At 33.5% G+C, this 22266-nt stretch overlaps 1 protein-coding gene and 1 pseudogene across 1 annotated transcript; one reads left to right on the forward strand and one right to left on the reverse strand.

The window, feature by feature from the left end:
• The first annotated feature begins 1538 nt into the window (after window positions 1-1538).
• Window positions 1539-5307, forward strand: LOC104595643 (small ribosomal subunit protein eS25y-like). Its single transcript, XM_010256468.3, has 4 exons — window positions 1539-1679; window positions 1805-1879; window positions 2177-2311; window positions 5028-5307. Exons 1-4 carry the CDS (start codon window positions 1677-1679, stop codon window positions 5139-5141), a joined length of 327 nt encoding a protein of 108 aa, XP_010254770.1. The 5' UTR covers window positions 1539-1676; the 3' UTR covers window positions 5142-5307.
• Window positions 5308-11137: 5830 nt separating this feature from the next.
• Window positions 11138-14858, reverse strand: LOC104595932 (exocyst complex component SEC15B pseudogene; annotated as a pseudogene).
• Window positions 14859-22266: the final 7408 nt, after the last annotated feature.

Below are 22266 nucleotides of genomic sequence, written 5' to 3' on the forward strand. Positions count from 1 at the left end.
AGGGAGCTCCACCATCCTCTCTTGGGAGTAGGTCAAATGGCGAGACATTTGGCCAAAAAAAATTGATACATCACAAAAAATTGGTACGTGACTAGAAATGGTTACATCAAAAGTCAAATCTTAGCACCACACCAGGCCAGACTTACATAGAAAAACTAGGCCTTGAGGCCAAAGAAATTGGACTTCCACGGCTGCCCAAGCCTAAAAAGACAAAAATACCCTTACAGCATCACCTATTTTCTTTATCAGCCATTTGAGTGCCCTTAATGTCTAAACCATCTTGCGAGAATCTGTATTCAACCTCCAATGGGTGCATGACCTGTCTCAATCCCACAAGCATCAGATTGGCAGCGGGTTTTTGTTTGATTCTTCAACAAAATCACAAAACAAAGAAAAAATAGAAAAAAAAAGCAGACTTTCTCCTATTAAATCTTTGACAGAAACACAAACTCATCTATTAACCAAGCAAAAGTAAAGATGAAAAAAATATTTCAAAAAAAAAAAAAGCGAATACAGTCTCAACACAGCTTTTACCCATATCAAAAGCTCTCGAAGAAAAAAGTGAACAAATAAAGGGCAAAGTAAGTCATGTATCATACACATCCTGTCAAAAAAGAGAAATCCTCTTGAGTTTTGTCTTTTTGTTGTCTCTCTTTGTTATTGTAATTGAATAGAGTGAGATGCACCAAACCAACCTGTTTTAGGGAATTGGCAATTTCAGGCCTGATATCGTCGCCAGGAAATAGTAGCTCGGATCAATGCAGTTGAAATCTGTTCAACTGAATGGCTTACAAAGAACGTGTTAGGAATTGAGACGCAAGCAGGAAAGAATTTGGGCAGAAAATCGGATGAGATTATAACTCTGTTTCATCTTAATGACAAGAAGATGATGAACAGTATTTTATTTTTAAGAGTAATTTTGACATCTTCAAAAGTTTTAAGTTACATAGGTGATACATAAAACTAATAGGTAATAAATTGATACATTTTAAAAATCCAAATACTGAATTATCGCATTTTAAAGTTCCAGGACTAAAATGACAATAATCCAAAGTACAGAATACTAAATAGGAATTTTCCAAAAAAAATTCGCTATTTATTTATTTGCACTTTGCATTACCTATACTCTATATCCCATCTGTGATCTAAACACACTCGTGGACTCGTAGTGTTCGAGTTCAAATCAGCCCTCCACAATGTTCCATCGCACATTCCTGCCTGTGTATTAGAAACATCTCTCGACGATAATATTAGAAATGATTATATCATCATCGGGAGATATTTCTAATACACTGCGGGGATGTGTTATGGAACATTGGGGGGGCTGATTTGATCACGTGGTGTTCTGAATTTTGTTTTTCTTTTTTTGAACGTTACAAAAGCATAGAATTAATATGACTACTGAGTGCTGACTGGAGAGTTTCGGCCCAACTTGTAGAGGCCCGTTCCTCTTGCAGAAATGCCAAATGCTTATGTCAGGGCCGAAGCTGGACGTGGGCTAGCCCAGTTACTGTTCAACCAGCCCAGCCGATTGTTAGCCCTAATAACACTCGTCTCTTTCAGGGTTTCACCCAGTATAAAAGCACCTATTAAAATTTTAGGGTTCTCCAACTTCGGCGCGGGCTCCTCCGTTCACACGCTTCCTCTCCTCTGCAACTCCTTCCGCTTCGAATCCGATGGTGCGTGCTCTCATTTCAGTGTTTATCTTATATAGTTTACTCATTTATTGTGGTAGGTTAGAGATGCTGCCAAAGTTTAGCCGAATCACTGGCAATGGCTAAAACCTCGCTCTTTTATTTTTCAGGCGCCAAAGAAGGAGAAGGCCCCTCCTCCATCTTCCAAGCCCGCTAAGTCTGGAGGTGGTAAACAGAAAAAGAAGGTGCGAAATGAATTCCATATACTTTTGAGTCCTCTGCATATGTTGTTGCCAATTTTATTTATTCCTTTTGTTTTAGACTTGCCTCTCATGTAGTTTCGGTTTTCTGTTGCCCAGTTTAGGTGTTAAATGCTAACTTATGTATATATATTCTTTATTTTATGCTTTGTTCTCTTTATTGGAAGAAATTCATGTGCAAAATATTATTTTTTCCTTCTTATCTCACTTTTTATTTGTAAGTTTTCTGTTTATTCACTAAGAGACAGTTATTCATTTATTTTTGTTTCGTTGATGATACAGAAGTGGAGCAAGGGAAAGCAGAAGGAGAAGGTGAACAACATGGTGTTGTTTGACCAGGCCACCTACGACAAGCTTCTCTCTGAAGCTCCCAAATATAAGCTCATCACTCCTTCCATTCTGTCTGATAGATTGAGGGTAATGTTCATTAGTGTTTCACTAGTTGTCTGCTTAGTAGCTTCCATTCTTTTAAGTTTTAGCTATTTTGAGTTTCGTGGTATTAGTTTTACCGTAAAGATTGGTTTTCCGCTATGAAGAATATAGAAAAAAATGAGAAATCAAATTGACAAAATAAAGTATTGGACATCAATTAATCAATTTTAGCATTCGGGAGCGTGCTAAAACGGAGATTCACTAACATAAAAATCACTGGACTCGTGGACTATACACCAATAGCTCATAGAAAAGGAAAAACAGCAAACTTTTAATTTGTAGTGAACCACCTATTTCTTGATCTTTCATATTAGTATGTTGACCCATTGTTATTATTATTTGCTGTCTCAAATTAATCATAGTTCATCACTGGTATACCGTATTCAAATTATTCATAGTTTACCCTTGTAGCTTATGTTACCAATAAAAAAAACTTGTAGCTTTTTTTTTTTTCAATTGACAATTAGTTGGTTCTTGTAATAAGTTTCGGTTCATTCTGTCAACGTCTGCTTGATGTGAACACAAATATATTTTTTTGTTCTCAGGATAACATGTCTACACGAGATAGTAACTCATAATTGCCATCGTATTATTGGAGTCAATCTTTTTGAGCTGTATGCATTTTTGCAGCATTATTGTATCGATTTTGACATTGAAATTTAGATGCAAGTTTTATTCACGTATGATGACTGTTCTTGTGAGAGAAATTATTGTGTTATTGATGAATTCTAAATTTTTAATATACCTAGGTAATGCTAATCTATGAAACAAGTGGAGAGAGATCAGCGTCAAGAATAATTTCTTCCAGTTAGGCCTGGAATAGGTATTTCTAGAGAATACCAGAAATGTTTTGTTTTAATAAGTAGAAAACAGCAGATACATTAGGATTATTTTTAGGTTGCCCTTCCACTCAAGAAGTATTCTTTAAGCTTTGAGGTGAAGAATTTAGAGGGACAATTGAACGATGCTGCAAGCTTGAACAGGTAGTCTGACTGCCAAAATCAAGTTGTAGCTAATGAAATATGGATGTTTGGAGTCATGCTACCCCTGGGTCTATCTTTTCTTCCTGATTGTGAAAAAAAATCAAGTTGTAGTTGATGAAATTATGCTTGGGTTTCCATAATCATGCCCAATCGGCTGAACCTCTTGTTACCAATGATTACCCTTTTGCACTCCTTCCTAATGTGTCAAAAGAATGACACACTTGGGATAATGGTAAGGAATACCAGCATTATCAGCTATTGAACTCCATCCTAAACATGATCCATTACTCGAAACTGTTGCGGTGGCAATTATGTGATTTTGGGTGAGGTACCGTACATTTGGGTTGTCACTCAACCCATCAACCCATCCAACCTTAGTACTATTAAATCACCCCTTTAAATAAAATTATATAGGTTAGGTTCAATCTAAAACTGCCTTGACCCAACCCAATCTGTTAACCTTGTAACAACTTTAGTTTTCTCTTTTATGAAAAATGAAAAGCTGGCTTAAAAGTTGAAACAAAAGTATTTTTAATGACTTGTCATCAGACATGTCCTTATCGTAAGAGTTGTTTTTCATATAGGTATTGTGCATTCAAATCACATTACATATGCACATAATATTACATTTACATGGTAATTTAAATGGAGTTGATCATTTAGATTAGTTATTAATTAGAGTTAATGATTAGTTAATGCATTGCTTGAATTTAAATGGAGGGATAATGCGAATTAAGGATTGATGACAGTTAGACGTTGAATCGGAAGAGAAAGGGTGTTTTTTTTTTGATAAGTTGAAAGATAGCGTTATGATGTGTGTTTTCAACCCATGGTTGTATCGGCCATGCCCAATAGCAATTTGGAGATCCAATTGGTTTGGCCGACTACGCCAATGCATAAATGGATTGGAAGGTTGGTCTGATTGATTTCAATGTCGGATTGAACCAGTTGGTCCTGTCAAATTGTCAATTGCCCTATAATCTGGACGATTGAACTGTTAAAACATTTGACACAATTAGTGGGTCATGGGTTAGATATTTGATTTTCTTTTTCCTGTTTTATATTTTTTAGTCATTTTCAATATTAATAAATACCACATGATACCGCAACTGTACAGGAAACATCTCCCCATGAATGGTATGGTAAACGTGTAAATATGGGAGATCTCAATGTACAGCTGTAGTGAGGCGTCGGTAGGGGTGGGTAGGAATGCCAAAGTCATTTGATAAACCATGGAAGCTATCATTTTTTAGACTATTGATAGGGAAGATTAGAGAGAAGAGAGCTCTTTCATATAGTGTTCATTTACCTATAGGAAGTATATGATAGGGTCTGATGGTAGGTCCAAGCGGTATGCGACTTGTATATATATATGTGCGTGTGTGTGAGAGAGAGAGAGAGAGGATGGAACAATCTTTGATTTGTGTGTGAGAGAGAGAGAGAGAGGGGATAGATATCAAAATTTGTAGTTACCATCTTTGATAATGATATCATTGGTTGATTTGTTTGACTTGAACTGTAGTGATTTTATTTCCAGATTAAATGGGTACTCCAACTGAGTATAGGTGGCAATTTCCGACCCAACCAATGTGACTAACCCAAAGTACCCATTTATTTGCTCAAGATTAGTGGTTGTCATCATTTTCTGTAGCTGCAAGTTTATCGCATGTGCACTTTGATTTGATCGTTTTGTTGCTTTTGTTTGTGTTATTCCCCAGATTAATGGATCACTTGCAAGGAAAGCAATCAGGGAATTAATGGCAAGAGGTTTGATCAGGATGGTATCTGCCCACGCAAGTCAGCAAATCTACACTAGGGCTACCAATACCTAAATTTGCATTTTTGTTGTGTTTTTAATTTTTTCATCATAGTCAGCCAACATTTTAATTTAGGTAATATTTTTGTTTGGTTGTGTCGGAATCAAATACCCTCACTTGGTTTTGTATTGTGACAATCATGGTTATTTGGTTTTAGTTCGTTAAAAGGTATTTTTTAGAATTCCTGTTGCTGAATCTCTGCAGTATGGTATTATATCTCGTGAAAGAAGGGAACGCGAATCCTGTGGACCCTTTCGGTTCACAGGAAGTGTGCACCTGCCAATGAAAAATGAATACATCGTCTTAGTAAGTTAACAGGAGGTTAACGGGGTTTCTTGGTTAATAATGGTCCGACTGGTTGATCCAGCCACAAAAAAGAAAAACAATAAAACCCAGTAACACTTCCCTTCCATTTTCAAGTCTCGACATACTCTATAACTAGACTACCGGCTACCAAAACAATCGACCTTTAGTGCGAGGCATCAACCGACGACCAGAGATTGATGATAAATTCTTCTTTCTACACTTTCTACCCCTTATTCTTTTTTCTCAATTTTATTGACAACAATCCTCTGAAATCTTAAGGCTGTGTCCTAGAACCCAAACACCCTCTGTCTGATCCCAGTGGTAAGGTATCAGCCACGCCATTACCTTCATTTCTTGCTTTTTCCTATTTCCTAAATAGGAATAAAAGGGTAATCAAATTTACATAGTTAAATTTCATTTCTAGTAGCTTTAAACAATTCCTCAATCGTCGCTAAGTACTTGTAGATTTTCCAAGAGCATTTAAACACTTAAAATTATGGATTGAATAATCCTATAAGCAATTGGCTATAGCACAATTGTGGGTGTCAAAGGACCGGTTTTAGATTGGATTCTGTCCAAATCAAAATCCATTTGGACGGATTGGACGGACCAATAAGACATTGAATTTGGATTGGACCTGGTCTGTCCATAATAAATTTATATTGGATTGGTTCAATATCTGGTTCTTTGATAAAAGATAAGAACATAGGTGTCAATGGACCAGGTTTGAGTTGAAACCAATCTAAATTAACAGGAATTTGAACAGATTGGACAGTATCTAGACTGGTCCAAAATAGTCTAAAATATTCATTGGATTGGATTGGACTAGGTCCATTTATAATGGACTCACATTAGATTGGACCGGATTGGACCAAATCCAGTCCAATTGACACCCCTAAGCACAATTACATGAAGTTTGGATTATAGTCGATCTGACCCCGACACATAGAAGTTGGTGGCAAAAGATTACCTGAAAGTTTGAATACTAGAGTAGAAAACATTGATCTCACGATGCATAAATCAGCTAATATGTTGGTGGCAATGTAAGAGTGAGTGTTCTGATTGATTTTGGCCTTCTTTTTCGTTGTTTTCCGATTTTTCTTTTTCCACCTACATATCCTCCTGCACTTCCATCCCATCTGTGACATGAAGAGAAGATGATTTTATGGCCGTCACCGATCATTGGTCTCCCAACTTGGTTGATGTGGTTTGATGCTGAAAGACGGTGAGAGGGGAATAAGAATGGAGGAGATTGTCGTTTTTCACTTTTTTGTCTTTTAGTGGTTGGACCAGCCTTAACAGAGCAATTCTGTTAAACTCCTGTTAACTTCATAAGGTGACGTATTCATTTTTTACACCCGTAGGTGCACGCTTCCTGTGAATTCGAGGTTGAAAGAAGGTGCCTAGTATGTGGGTTGTGGTGTTATCGTCTGTAGGAGTCTATAGGAGGGAACGTCTTTTGAAGTTCAAGGGCACGTCCCCGAAAATTCGGATTTGCTCCCCATTAAGTGGACTTTGGATCTTCTGCGCATAAGAACTCTATTCACGTTTCCCCAAAACATATTACCCTCGTGTATTGAAAACATTTCCCCGTGTAGGAAGATGAGATGTTCTCATGTGAATGACATAGGCAGAGTTCTTATGGGCAGGAAATCTAGACTCCACAGTGTGCCTCAAGCTGTCCATTGGGAACTTCTTCCCGGAATGATGATATCAATTGTTGAAGATGTTCTCAATGCACCGCTAGGATGTGCTGTAAGGTGCATTTTGTGAGTAGCAAATCCGATCTGTCACCTGGGGGTTGGGAAAATTTTCGCTGCACACTTTGGGCAGTAATTACTGCCCATTGTACACAGCCTATTGCCCTGTTGACCTATTAATCGTGGCCCTGTCCCAACCCTGTTTTTTGAAAAAAAACCCGAGCGCCTGTGCATCTTCTAGTCATCTCCCTATGCGATTGGAATGCAGAATTTTGTTCGAACAAAGGGGGTATATGAGAGAAAAAGAACCAGTGTTGCAGAGTTGAAAATGTAAGAAGTAATAAGAATAACATGCATAGTGAGGTTAGGTTCGAAGTACTAGTGAGAGAAAAAGAACCAATGTTACACCGGGGGTATCACAACATTATATCTGTATCGAAGAATAAAACAGCAATGCCCAGACATGAAACATAAGTAGTGTCGGCTTTGGCAATGATCAATCTTAATCAAAAACCATTGAGAAAGACTCCCAAGTTTGAACTTGTCAAGAAAAATTTTATTTTGGTTTTTAATTGATTTAATTGGATTGCAACTTATTCTCTTTTTCCATGAAACAAGTTAATACTGGTATTTTTCTGTACCAGCCTCCGAAAGAAGTTTATGAGAAAATCTTTGACAAAATTAATGAAGGGCAAAATTGGATTTTATAAAAATTAAACGTCACATGGTGTCATATATGTACAGAATTTGATGGGATATTAACGGATGATAACAATAAGGGTAGAGCTAATCAATTATCAGAAACAACAATAATACTTTAAGACAATACTGAAACAATAGGGATATAATTAATCAATTTTCTAAACCTCAGGGGTAGTTTAAAAAAATTGCCCAACTATCCTTTGGAATTTTCTAAAGTAGAATAATGCCTCAAGACAAAATTAAACCAGTTGGTTATAAATCATTTCTCACCTGTAATGACCCATCCAAATGAAGTTATAGAATGTGGAAGTGATTACCAATGAAGTCAGAAGAAAAACTCAGAATCAATCTTTCAGAATGTACAGAAGAAGAGGAAGAGTGGGAGAGAATAATGTGTGAGGACCGGGGAGAATCAGGAATAAAAAATAAAATAAAATTTAAGCAAAATAAAAATTGTAACTTAATGGCGCTGGGATAGGGTCACGGTCATACAACGTGGCAATATACTGTGCACTCTGGACAGGAATATCTGCTCAAGATGAGCAGCAAAAGTTTTCCCCATCACCCATATTTTGTAATAGAACCGAACTTACCAATGTTTAAAATATCGGACTGTATCAAGGCTTGCATCCATTTGTTTTAGATTGTTTTATCAAAGGGGTCAGTTTACAGTCCATTTGGATTAAACTCTGAAACACCCCCTATAAAGGCATGTCGGGAAGCCCACGATATGAAATGTATTGGTCGATACGATCTAACATGTGTCAAAATTTTAAGCCTTAGAATTTACGATGGACCTTCAAAAAGTGTTTCTTTAAGGGGTAAAGATTCATTAAAGTTCGGGATTCAAATCAAATGTGTATTATAATTGGATATTGAATACCATTAATAAAATAAACTAGAAAAGATCAAACTAAGAAATTAAAGTTAAAATGACTGATATTACAATTATAAATCACGAACAAAATGAATTAAAAATAAATCCTACGAAATTTGAACTCATCAATATCTATTAAAAGTATAATATTTAACCCAATTGTAATAATACGTATAATATAAGTTTTGTATATAAGCATTTTATGTTTGAATATCACCTTTAATGGGGTCAAATTGATAGGGTCTGGGTCTCATTGTAGGAGAGACCTAGGATCAAAGGGTTGGGTTAAGGGGATGAGAGCCCATAAAGTCCGAAAAGAAAAAGCTAAAAGCTAGAAGTGATAGCCTTCTAGCAGCATCGGGAATTTATGCAATAACGGATTACTTGCGCATACTTTTTTTTAGCAAAAGTAGTGAAGTTTATTTGTTTGTAGCAAAACCTAACTTGGAGATGATGCATTTGGTCCCATGTACACAACACAGTCTGTAGTGATTATATCTTGCTCGTGGGCTCTCAGTGAATGGGTCTCTGGACAGTTTTTTTCTAGCAACATTAATAACTTTTTTCTCAGAAGTAATAAGAATCAAAAGCGGGTCTCAAAACCACAACCTGCCTGGGATTACCCAATTTACGTGCCAATCGAGCCATTACTTAGTTGGCGACTGGACTGTAATTGTGATCCTCTTTTTAAAGATTATATCGAATAATTTGATTGGTTTCGCTTTTGTTGATGTGGCAGTTGCTTTTGTTTTCAAAAACAAAATCATCCATGTTTTCTACACCTCTTGGTTGTTATTATTAAGAAAAATTATCAAAAACTCATCATGAGTTTTCAGCATTTCTCTTAAACTCATTACAACTTTTCAACATGTTTAAAACTCACCATGTCACTAACTTGACAATAAAGAGACTAACGGCTGTTAATATATTACCATTTTAACCTTCATAGAAAAATATAAAATATATACATATATTTTAATATTTATATATGAAAAAAAAGGAAAAGTTTAAATAATATTTTCAAATGTAAAATACATAAAAACACAGAAATTGCAAAAATTATAAAAAATTTTAGAAACTGCACACAAAATAAAAAAATATTTTAAAACTATAGAAACTGTAGAGATTGAAAAACAAAATCTTTAAATAAAAATTGTAGAAAAAACAACACAAATTATAGAAAAACACAGAAATTGCAAATAAATAACAAAAAATACAGGAAATTTTATAGGTTGTAGATAGAAAAAGTATAAAAAAATAGAAAAATGTAAAAAAAAAAACAGAAATTATAAAAACATTAAAAATTATAAAAAACACTAAAACGTAAAAAAAGAAAAGAAAATTGAAAAATAAAAAAGACCATTTTCTTCTAACTCGCCATTCAAGGGTGATTTGGTCATAAAAATTGTTATTTATGCTGTTGTGGACACCTCTGTTAAGAAACATTAATGATGCACTAACAGAAGGTGAGTTTTGGAAAATGAAAACTTACTGACATGGTGAGTTTTAGACGTTTTGAAAAATTGTGGTAAGTTTAAGAGAAATGCCGAAAACTCATGGTAAGTTCTACACAATTTCCCTATTATTAAATGGGTTTCAAATTTTATTGATATATTTTTTTTGGGCAAATTTGTTAAAATATCTTTATAGTTCTTTATCCTTACTATTTACATATTGTCTTAGAGTATCTCTACAGAATTGACATTGTCTTTAAATGCTAATATAAAAATTAAAATATAGAATTTGCCCTCCATTATTCCTCAAATTTTTAAAACAAAACCTAAATAATGAAAGTTTTCAAGAATAGGAAACAGATTGCTACTCCATTTCCTTCTCCACTTTTGCCGCTGTCTCCATTTTTCATCTCGTCTCCATCTCCATTTTCCATCGGATGAATTCACGTCTCCCATCTCTTCGATCTGCACCGCTACTGTGCTTGAGGCTCAAATGGGGGACCTGGATGGTGTTGTGTTTGACGGAGTGGAGTTAGTGATGGTGGGACCTTCTTAATGTAATAACCTCCAAACTTCAAGCGATTGGATATCACAAAGAAGAAAAGCCAGGTTCAGGGAAGATTAGACTACAGTGACTGACGAGGAAGAGAATCATGATCATAGCCATGTATAAGTTGTAACGCCGCAATGTCATAAGCGGCGTTGTCAGTATGTTCATCTGCTGAAGACATTTTGAGTAAGCTTATCTTTAATTACTTACTGGGAGTATCAAATTTTCAATGGAAGTTCATCTGCTGCATCGAAGGCATTTTCAGTAAAGTTCTTTAATTATTTAAGGATTTCGGTTTTAAAACTAGCAGGAAGTGTTCTAATATCAATTTACATCTGAAGGTGAAATGTGGAGTGCGAGGTGACACAGGACCTGCTTGTAATGTTGTCGGAATGATTGACAGTAAAATGCTGGTCTTCACTTCAACATATATACAAGAGACCAATGTATGTGGGGATTATATCAGAGGTCTGTATCTGAAATGATAGTACACTCGTCGAATACTCATACTCCTTCATCAGCATCTGTTTAAACTTATCGGAAGATGCACATCTCCAATCAATTTCCTACAATCAGAGAACAAGAGGTCATGGTACTTGTCTCTGTGCTTGCTCAGGACATCGAGAAGAGAATCAATAGGGTACCCATACCGACGCAGGTTTACACCAAGCAGACTAACATAATCCTTTATCAACAAAAGATGATTGGCAGTTTGCATCCCAGAGAACTGATCCTCCAGTATAGAACACATTTTACTAACAGCAGTCACCCATAAATTCTCGACTTTAAGCTTCGTAATCACACCACCACCTCTCCTCAATATCCGATCTTCTACCATAAAGAACCCAGCAATTTGAGCAAAAAAATGTTTGATGAGATTCAAGAAAGGGCGTCATTGAGGATACCAGCTGAAAGTCCGACGTAACTGAAGCTTCCGGTTCTCAAAACAATACTGCTTGAACCGATCTTCCAACCATAGGGTTTGATGGATGTGATAAGCCCTATACAACGGGGTCAAGTCAAACCCTAACACACCGCTTCCGCCATTATTGTTCTCCTTACCATCGTTTTCATCTTCTTCTTCTAGTGCATACAGTTCCTCAAACTGAGCCTGGTCTGCTCCTTGGCTTGTCGTTGTTTGATCCTAAGTCCCTCTTCTCTCTGTCAAGCTGACGAATGACGATGCCTGTCCTATCGCCAAGTGCCCCAAATTCCGATTAACAATTCGGATCTCGACGAGTCGATTACTGAATTCTTTATTGATCCTCCTCGGGATTTGCTTCTGGAGCATTCTCCTAAGCGTGAAGGACGGAATTGTCTCTCGAGAGTCCCTCTCTATTGCTTCAAGGCACTTCAAGGCCATGTAGAAATTATTGCCAGATAGATGGAAATTGGCACTAGAGCAGAGTTCAATCAGTTGAATACAAGCCTGAATAGAGTCGAGAGCAAGGCTGACATTGCAGCTTGCGTTACTGGCCTCGATTAGGGGTGAGAAAAAAAAAATCAAAATATCGAACTGACGGAAACCGAATCGAAAAATCAGTATATATATATATATATTTTATATATATTTATGTATATTATATATAAATATATATTTATAATATATCATATATTATTTATTATTTAAATATAATATTTTATATTTATAATTTTTATTATAAATATATTTATAATATATATTGTAAAAATTAAAAAATTGATGAATCGAACTGACAGTTAACCGAACCAATCGACCAATTAACCGATTGGTTTCGATTCGATTTCAGTTACCAGTTTTCCAAAAATCGATAATAATCGATTCAATTACAAATAATGGCCTACAGTTTGATTAACCGAACCATGAGCACCCCTAACCTCCACAAAGGCATCAAGAGAGTTGAGAAGCAAACCCGTGATAGACTGCAGCAACCCACTAGAGTGAGAAAGCACAGACTTGAGTGAGACGCTGGAGATGGCAGCCACCGTCTATGACACTACGGTGATACAACTTATATCTGCCAATTTCTGTTCTTGTTTTTGTGAGCAATCAAACAATCACCGGCGATGAATCAGCTGAGACCATAATAGTGCCGTTAATGATAAGGATAGAACTAGTCAATTGTCGAAAACATTAAGGGTATTCTAAGACAATATGTAAACAATAAGGACAAAGTTAGTGAATTAGCTAAACCATAAGGGTAGTTTAAGAAATTTCCCTTTTGTGGAGTTTATTTAGGTTTTTATTTATTTATCTTGATTTTCTACCATAATATCCAAAACATATGCTGATATTTTTCTTGAATTTGTCTTTTCAATTCTTTGTATTTTTGATACTTCAAACCTTGGAAACTCCCATAAATTTCAACCAGCAGTTCCACCTGCACAAGCTCGCCTGCAAATTTTAGGGTGGGGCTTGGGCTTAATACTTCAGGCCTGCCCCAACTTGCATATATTTAAATATATGCGTTTAACACATAAAATATATATGTGTATATATATATGTATATATTTTATTTTATGTAATATTCTAAATTATATAATATATAAAAAAAATTTAGATGTATACCATATGCTATTCAATATAAAATATTATACAATTATAATGTTTTACATATAAAAATATAGATCTGGTTATAAAAAATATTGAGGTAGATGATGATTTAGAATATTAATCAACAAGACAAGCCCAATTATAAGAGAGATGATTTCCAACTAATTGTTTTATCTGAGTTCATATCTACACCCCACAATGTTCCACAACACATCTCCGCCGTGTATTAGGAACATCTCCCGATAATGACATCAACATTTATGATATTATTATTGGGAGATGTTCCCAATACACGGTGGGGATGTGCTGTGGGACACTGTGGGGCACAGATCTGAACTCGTTTTATCCATGGCCCTAAACTTTGGCCACATGACAAAGTTTTAAGGAGTGGAGTGGATCTTGACTCTTGAGTAAGAGTTGCCTAATTTTATGTTCTTTGCTTAGTCAGCTTGGTTAAATTTGAAAAAAAAAACATTTGGAGAAAAGTAGGGATCCAACTTCTTCCTTCCTTTCCCTACTTTTTCCTTCAAACCAAACACAACCTTAATGTCCAATCTCCATTCTCCCTCATTTCTTGGTCACCAAAGAATTTTTTTTTCGGGCTCCAACATTGTGACCGATGATCAAAGTATCGGTATCGGGTATCGTATTGGTTAAGTCGGTTATGGATACGGTTTGGAAACACATGAATATGAACGAAGGATATAGAAACACTTGGATACACTAGTGGTATGCATACAAATCGCATATATACATTAATCATACTAAACCAAAAGATGAATCATCTATGAATAAGATATAAACACATGAAAAATGCATACTTCAATAGGTTAAATGAAGATAAATATTACAATAAACAATACCGGGACTCTAGAACATTTAAACATTCTACAATAATGATCACTCTTTCAAATTTATAATTATAATTTTCAATTTTTGTTAATTTTTGGGAATATTTCTTAATTTAGTATTTTATTTAAATAACAACTATTTTTTTAAATAATAAATATGTTTTCATTTTTAACATATAATGTTTTTATTTTACACATAATTGTAAAATAAAACAAATAAATCATTTAAGGTAGATAAAATAAATTATATTTAATTTTCAGTTTTTATTAAAATTTTTGGGAAAATTAAATCTTAAATTATTCGTTTCAGTTTTTATAATTATAATTTTCTATTTTCCATTAAATTTGTTGGAAAATTTTATTTGTTTAGTATTTTTATATACTAACTCTATTTTTTTTAAATAATAACTATGTTTTCATTTTTAACATATAATTATGTGTAAAATAAAATATTATTTTTATAATTTTTAGTTATTATTAAATTATTTGGAAAAATTAAATCTTAAATTATGTATTTCAGTTTTCATAATACTATTTTTTTAACTTATATTAATGATGAAAAACAATCCAAAAGTACTCAATGTACAATTTTGTCAAACTAAACACAGATACACCTCCATCGGTGTGTATCGAAACGTATCTACCAATATGGTCCAATACAAAGGCATATCATACCGATACACACAACTCGTAAAATACGTATCCAATTGTAACATATCCTGTATCCATAATCATGAATACAGATACGATACGCCCCATATTGGGAGTATCGTATGGATACCTTAATCCTTGATTGTAACCTCACTTTATCTAATTCAAAGTGGGCAACGATAATATATAGAAGGCTTTTGAATTTGTGTTAGCATTACGCTGAAAAGAAGTGGTAGAAACTAGCAAAAGTCGGTTTCGTCGAAAAGACTAGGAATGGCAATGGGGCGGGGATCATAATCCTCGTCCCCGACCCCGATTATAAAAGTAACCTCCGTCCCCGTCCCTGATCCCCGTCAAGGATAAATTTTGTCCTCCATCCCCAATCCCCGACGGGGATGGGTTCCCCACGGGGACTCGAATCCCCGAATTTTTTTATATATAACAGTATTAATTTGAAAAATAAATTTACTTAAAATAAACAAACATTTTAAATTATAAATAACTTTTAAATATATTTTGATATATATATATATATATAACATAAATAATATAATAATATATATTTAATATATATATATTTAATATATATATATATTTAATATATATATATATATATATATATATATATATATATATATATATATATATATATATATATATACATACATACATAATCGGGGTTGGGGTAGGGCAGGGACCTCAATCCCCATCCCCGACCCCGACTCTGATCGGGGATTCTTATTAATCTTGCCGGGGATGGGGAAAATTGGCATCCCTAGAAAAGACCTATCCCATAGATTGATTAATATAGAAATTGAAGGAAAACCCATCTCCCCCAAACAACGTCTATCACATAGCAGCGATGCCGGTTTCTCTACGACAACGACCAAGGAGGCTGCTCTCCCAAAGTTTTTAATTAGACAACAATGCAAAGGACCATCCATTTTTTGCCACATTGGTGCATTTGATAGTGCCATTTTTGGACTCTATACACAGCGGATTGTTTCATTTCGTATGCAGCATGGACCCATGCATTGGCTTTGTCAAAAGAATTTAAAACAAAAGGAGATAGGGGTGCAACTTGGAAGAATCCAATCTGACCCCTTTTCTGCTCAATCAAAGCTTTCTTACAGGTTGGGTTTAAGTTTTAAATCTTCAAGTTGGTCTTGGGTTGAAAAACTTAGGCCTAACCTAAACTTAGGTTGGGCATGAATTGAAGTCTTGGGTGGTCAGACCTGACCCAACCCAATTTGAGCTGCCCAACATTTTATGATAGACATATCTATATGTTATCAATTTGTTCTATCCAAAAAATTGGGCTACAAAGCTTATTAGGCCCAACTCATGATGTTGGGTTAAGCTCAAAGGTTCAAAGTTTGGCATATCAGCCAGTATCGACCTTTTTTTTTTTAACTTCTACTTATTTTTTTAATTTTTGTTAAGAGGAGCCAATTTAAGTCCCAGTTACCCTCTAAACCAAGCCCTGACCCAATACAACCACCGTAGGGGATCAGGAAGGGCCCGATATGTAACGATTTTTTGAACCTTGGCTCAAATTAGGCCTGTGTTGGTACACTCAAGCTCAACCCTGGGTTGGGCCAAGCCTAAGCTCGATGTTTGAAAATTAGGGTTGGGCTTGCATTGACCCTATTATGTTTAATAAATATTAAAAATAAAAAATTACTAACCAATATTATTTTATCATTTTTACTCATATTTATTAATTTTATCAAGAAGCAAGTTAACTTTTAGTATTAGTTTCTTAGTGGAAATTTTAATTAATAAACATTATAATTTAATTAGACTCTACTATGTTTAACTTTACTATTTTATTTTATAATCAACATTTTTTATATTTTTGGACATTTTCCACAAATTTATCATAATTTTAGTAAAACTCAAACATTATTTTTGTTAATATTTATTAAGTATTTAATTATTAACAGTTTATATATTTTGGTAAATATATTTAAATGTTTATATTTTTTATATGATAAATTATGGTAATTAATGGTTATTTAACAATAACTTACTAATTACAATCAGTAATTATAATAAATTATACTAAAGTATATCTGGTAAATTAATATTAAATATTAAATATGATAATTTAATAAATTAATTACTAATTATTAACTAATGAATAATCCACGTTTTTTATAATTTTACTATTTTATTTCATAACCATATTTAGTTATACTCATTATATGATAGGTTATTGTTAAATTATGGAAATTTATCGTAAATTCTGCAATTTAGTGGTTATTTTTGAACAGTTCTATTATTTTATCTGAAAAATTATGTCAGTGGTTTTAATAAACAAAAATTTAATAATTACAATCAGTAATAATCGCTAACTATAATGAATTATACTAAAGTATTTCTGGTAAATTTATATTAAATATTAAATAATTAATGATTTGATAAGTAATAATCTCCATTTAACTATTAACAGTATTCATTAATCATAATTAATATAGTAATTACTAAATTAATACTAATTTATATTAAAATAGAAAAAATAAATAACAATAATTTGAACAATATTACTGGTAATTATTAAAAGTAATTAATTATTTATTGATAACCAACGATATGAATTAAAAAATAATGAATATTAATTATTATCTCATTAATAATCAATAATTAATTAATTAGTATTTATTAATTAATAAATTTTAATTTACTAAAATAATACTAATTTAGTCAATACCGGATTTGTGAACAGTATTTATTAATCAGTAATTAATTTAGTAAATAATAAATTAATATTAATCGTTAATTAATTAATTAATAATCAGTAAATACTAAAGTATTTCTGGTAGATTAATACTAAACATTAAATATTATAATTTAGTAAATGAAATTACTAAATCTATATTCATTATTATATAATTAATTAATAATCAGTATATACTAGAGTATTTTTTGGAAGTTTAATATTAAATTCAGTAAATTAATAATAATTTAGTCAATACTGGACTTATTAACAGTATTTATTAATCAGTAATTAATTTAGTAAATGCTAAATTAATACAAAATATGATTTGATTAAGTATAATTAGTGATTAATTAATCAGTAAATATTACTTATTAATTAATATACAATAACCAAATCGATTTATTATTTTTATAATTAATAATCAGTAATTAATTATTATTTACTAATATTTAATATTAATTAAAAATTAAACATAAAAATTGATCAATTAATTAATTAATAATAAGTAATAATCACTAATTATTATTTACAAAACAGTATTAATAGTCAATAAATAATTAATGAGTAATTATTAATTACAAAGCAATAATTAATATTTAACAATGATACTAAATAAAACCCGGTTCGTTTCCAATCGAATTGATATAACAACGAAACTGGGTTTAGTTGGAAATAGGTATGGGGAGAGATGTGGGCTCCGGTCCCCACCCCATGGGATCCCTGCTAATATATATGTATATATACGCATACTTTTATATATTTATATATGTACATATACGCCTATACATTAATATTTTAAAAATATGTTTGAATATTTTCTAATAGGATCGTAAATTTTAATTATTTTATTTTTATTTTTTAAATTTAAAAAACAAAAATATGATGGTTGACATTATAAAGAATCACGGGGAGTGTGGATCCCCGTAGAGATGGGGATGGGGTTAACTTTGTCCCCGTTAGTGGGGATGGGGGAGAGGCTCCTCGTCTCCGGCCCGCCCCGTTGCCATTCCGAATAAAACGAATGAAGCTAACCAACCCGATTTCTAGTTTTCCAATCGGCTTTGGTTCAACAATTTCCTAACCTGACTAGGTTAAATGAGTTTTGGTTTAGCCATTTGTAAACTGTTTAAAATCGAATGGCCCAATCATACATATATATTAATATTTTATATTTGAAATATATTTTTTAATACAGGAAAGTGGGAAAATTCCAATATTTCTTAGGCTAAAGTAGTTTATATTGTAAGTTTAATTTTTAAATCTATTTTTTAATAATGCCATTGTAATTTTTTTAAATTTAAACTTAATTTTTAAATTTAATTTTTTAAGTTTAAATCTTTTGAACCGAGCGACCAAACTAAAAATTGACCCAAACCGATATAACCTGAGTGACAAACCCCCCAATTTAACCAAGTTGATTTGGTTGGCCAAACAACCTACAATTGAGCTGAACCAACTCATGAACAATAGTTTAATCTCTAATAATTATTAAAAATTTATAGCGAAAATACACAATGAATTAAATTTAAAAAGCTAAATAACAGTAGTTTAAACTCCAATAATTATTTAAAATTTTCTATTAAATAACAAAACAAAAATAGATTTATACATAATTATTGAAAATATAATTATCACAAAAAACAATAAATAATTACTAAAATACAAAAAAATATTAATTTTAGTATAGATAAATATATAATAAATAATGATTAAGTTTTTAAAATTATTATTAATAAACAATTATTTTTTGGAAGCTACTTTGTAGAATTATTAATTGGTATAAATGAAATTAGTTATTTACAATATTATTTATTTATTGAAATAATATCATTATTTAAATTTTAAAATATTAATTACTCTTTGAATTTAATAATCCATAAAATTATAGTACTATTAATACATAATTTTGTTATTTAAATTATTCAAAATCTAGTTATGTTAAATATTTTGTTATTTAAAATATTTAGTTATTTAACTAAATATTTAAAATCTTAATCTATTTATTATAATTGAAAGTTATTCAGCAACTATTAATGGGAACGGGATGGTATAACTTAGGCTTATTCATGGGCCGGGTAGCCCAACAGCTCGGCCTCAGACGGGTTTATATATATATATATATTAAAAATATAATAATATTTTTTATTTTCTATTCTATATCCCTAATTTTCACTTGATGCTCTCCCCCTAACCTGTTTCATTCGATTAGAAAGAGTGACTGAGCACTGAGCGGCGACCAATGCTTGGCGAAGAGTTGAGTGACTGAGCGATGACCAGCGACTGGCAAAGGGTTGAGCGACTGAGCGGTGACGAGCAAAGTAAAGTGGCAAATTCATCTCTCTGACAAGGCAGCACCCCATCTCCCATTCTCCAACAAGTCTGAACCTGAATACCTTACTAATATACATGACCAGAGGCGGCGAGCTGATGACTCCATGCTCAACAGCGGCGACCGACAATTGGCGAAGCGGATTCATCTGGTGGCAATAGAGAACACCATCAGGTTACTCTTTTTCTCCCCATTCACTCCAAGTGTTTCCGGCTTTGGGCTCAGGCTCGGGCCTAAATATGTCACATTCATAGTAGGTGAAAGTCGGGCCCGGCCTATGAATAATCTAATACGACTTACAAGATGGGGATAAGAATTTCCGTAGAGATGGGGATGGAGAGCGGCTCCCCGTGCTCGCCCCACCCCGTTGCCATCTCTACGTGGGATATGTTACTTCCGTGGTATTTCGCCATAAAATGATTAAAACATCAACAAGAAAAAGAAGGAAACCTTCTTTTAAGGGATTATCTCGAAGTATAGAAATCAGGAGAAAAAGAAAAATTCTAAGAGAGGTGTTAGATAATTTTCCTCTTTATCATATAGCGTTGTTTCTATAAGATCAAATCAGCCCCCCACAACGTCTCAGAGCATATCTCCGTGGTGTATTGAAAACATCTCTCGACGATGATATTGCCATTTCTGATATTATCATTTGGAGATGTTTTCATTACAGTGCTGTGGGGGGCAATCTTGTGGGGGCTGATTTGAATTCCGTTTCTACCAAAAAAAAAATCTATTACCGTGGGATTTGTGTCTTCCACGTGAAGCCTACCAGTTAGACATATGATGGCATTAGCATCAAAATATCAACTCATCGTGTTACAGAAAACCATCTGGATTCTTCTCACTCAAAATCTCAAATACTAGGAATTCCGAATTCCTTCTCCTTTTAAGTTCTCCAAGAACAAGAGAATTCCACCGCTGTTTAACGAAACGAGGCTTTCCACGTCCAAATTTAAATAATTTTTTTTCTCTGTTTTTTTAATTGAAGCGCTCACGTCATCTGATTTTTGATTTAGCGGTCAGTTTTAATTTCTCCAAAGGTGTATCTGTCTACAAACAGTTGCTTGAAAACAAAGGATGAGGAGAGTGAATCGTTCATTGATTTTTGAACAAAAATTGTAGAATTAGATACGACGTATGTTCCCCACCCATCCCAACAGATGCAAGAAATCTTTTATCCTGTGGACTGATATAAGGTTGGTGGGCCGGGGTAAAAAAGTAAGAGGCCCTCCAACCACACTCCACGTTGGGGGCCCAACTAGTAACGGTAAGAGGAGGAGGCATGCGCGTCAAAAAGTTTTTTGTACTATACCACCTTATGTTTGCTTGCCTAACAAATAAATACATTTCATTTGTTTGATATGTTGATATAGTTTTTTGTACTATATCAACATGATCCGATATTCCGATGCCCCCATTCAATATTCATCTCATTATCTCTGATTTGGACACTTGAACTTACATAGGGTAATCAGGTAAATTTAACCCCATTGGATCCTATTAAAAATCATGTTCAATTAAATAATATGATTATGTTGGATATATAGAATAAATCTGCATTCTATCTCAATGCCACATGTGAAATATCAGATTGCATTAGGATTTGAATTTCCGTGTAGTCAGACAGAATTACAAACCCAACAACTAGCCATATGCGGGGTGAATTAAGTATCTGAAAGCTTATCATCTACTCTAACCATTTCCATTTGGTCGGTTTCACGCAGAAAGGATTGAAGATGATAATGATATACATGTTATGTCGTTGTAGTTGTAATGACACGACTTGAAACTTGATGATATCTATTTATCCCGATGGACCCCATCAACACGGTGGATGGAGCGACGGACGGACATCAATATACGTCATATACTTCATGATGCATGCATGGGCTGCCGTCTTATGCCCATTATTCAACGCAATAATCCATGTGTGAAAATTTTGTCATCTAATACTTTGTTTTGTTTACCCCAGTGTCTCGTAACTAAGAACGGAAGACATCCATTAATTCCCAAACTGCTGATATGATTTATGATGTATATATATATATATATATATATATATACGATTAACAGAAAACATCCATATATATATATATCATATAAACTTGCATCATTCAAATGTACTCTCCATCCGGCTTTCACTCCACTGCTGTTGTTTCATAAATAAATAATGTCTTCCATTTCCAAAGCAAGTAGTGGGCATATAAATATCTTATACGAATTTTGTGATCCTTATTCTCTCTCTTTGGGCAGGCGGCCGGATGCCATGGTCCATTGGGCCCCAACCCCATCCCCCATGGACGAGGGAGGATTCACATCCAAATGAATGGGACATAATTAGGTTGGAATTAAAATCTTTCTCTCATCGATTGATTCTTAGTTTGGCTGTTTGGATTCAACAGCTTGGCACGTTTTGGAGAAGTTCTGTGGACGACTCGAGGGCCAACAGCCTAACCTATGCT

The sequence above is a fragment of the Nelumbo nucifera genome, chromosome 5, assembly GCF_055504915.1.
Source record: "Nelumbo nucifera cultivar China Antique chromosome 5, China Antique-T2T, whole genome shotgun sequence".
NCBI classification, from domain to species: Eukaryota; Viridiplantae; Streptophyta; class Magnoliopsida; order Proteales; family Nelumbonaceae; genus Nelumbo; species Nelumbo nucifera.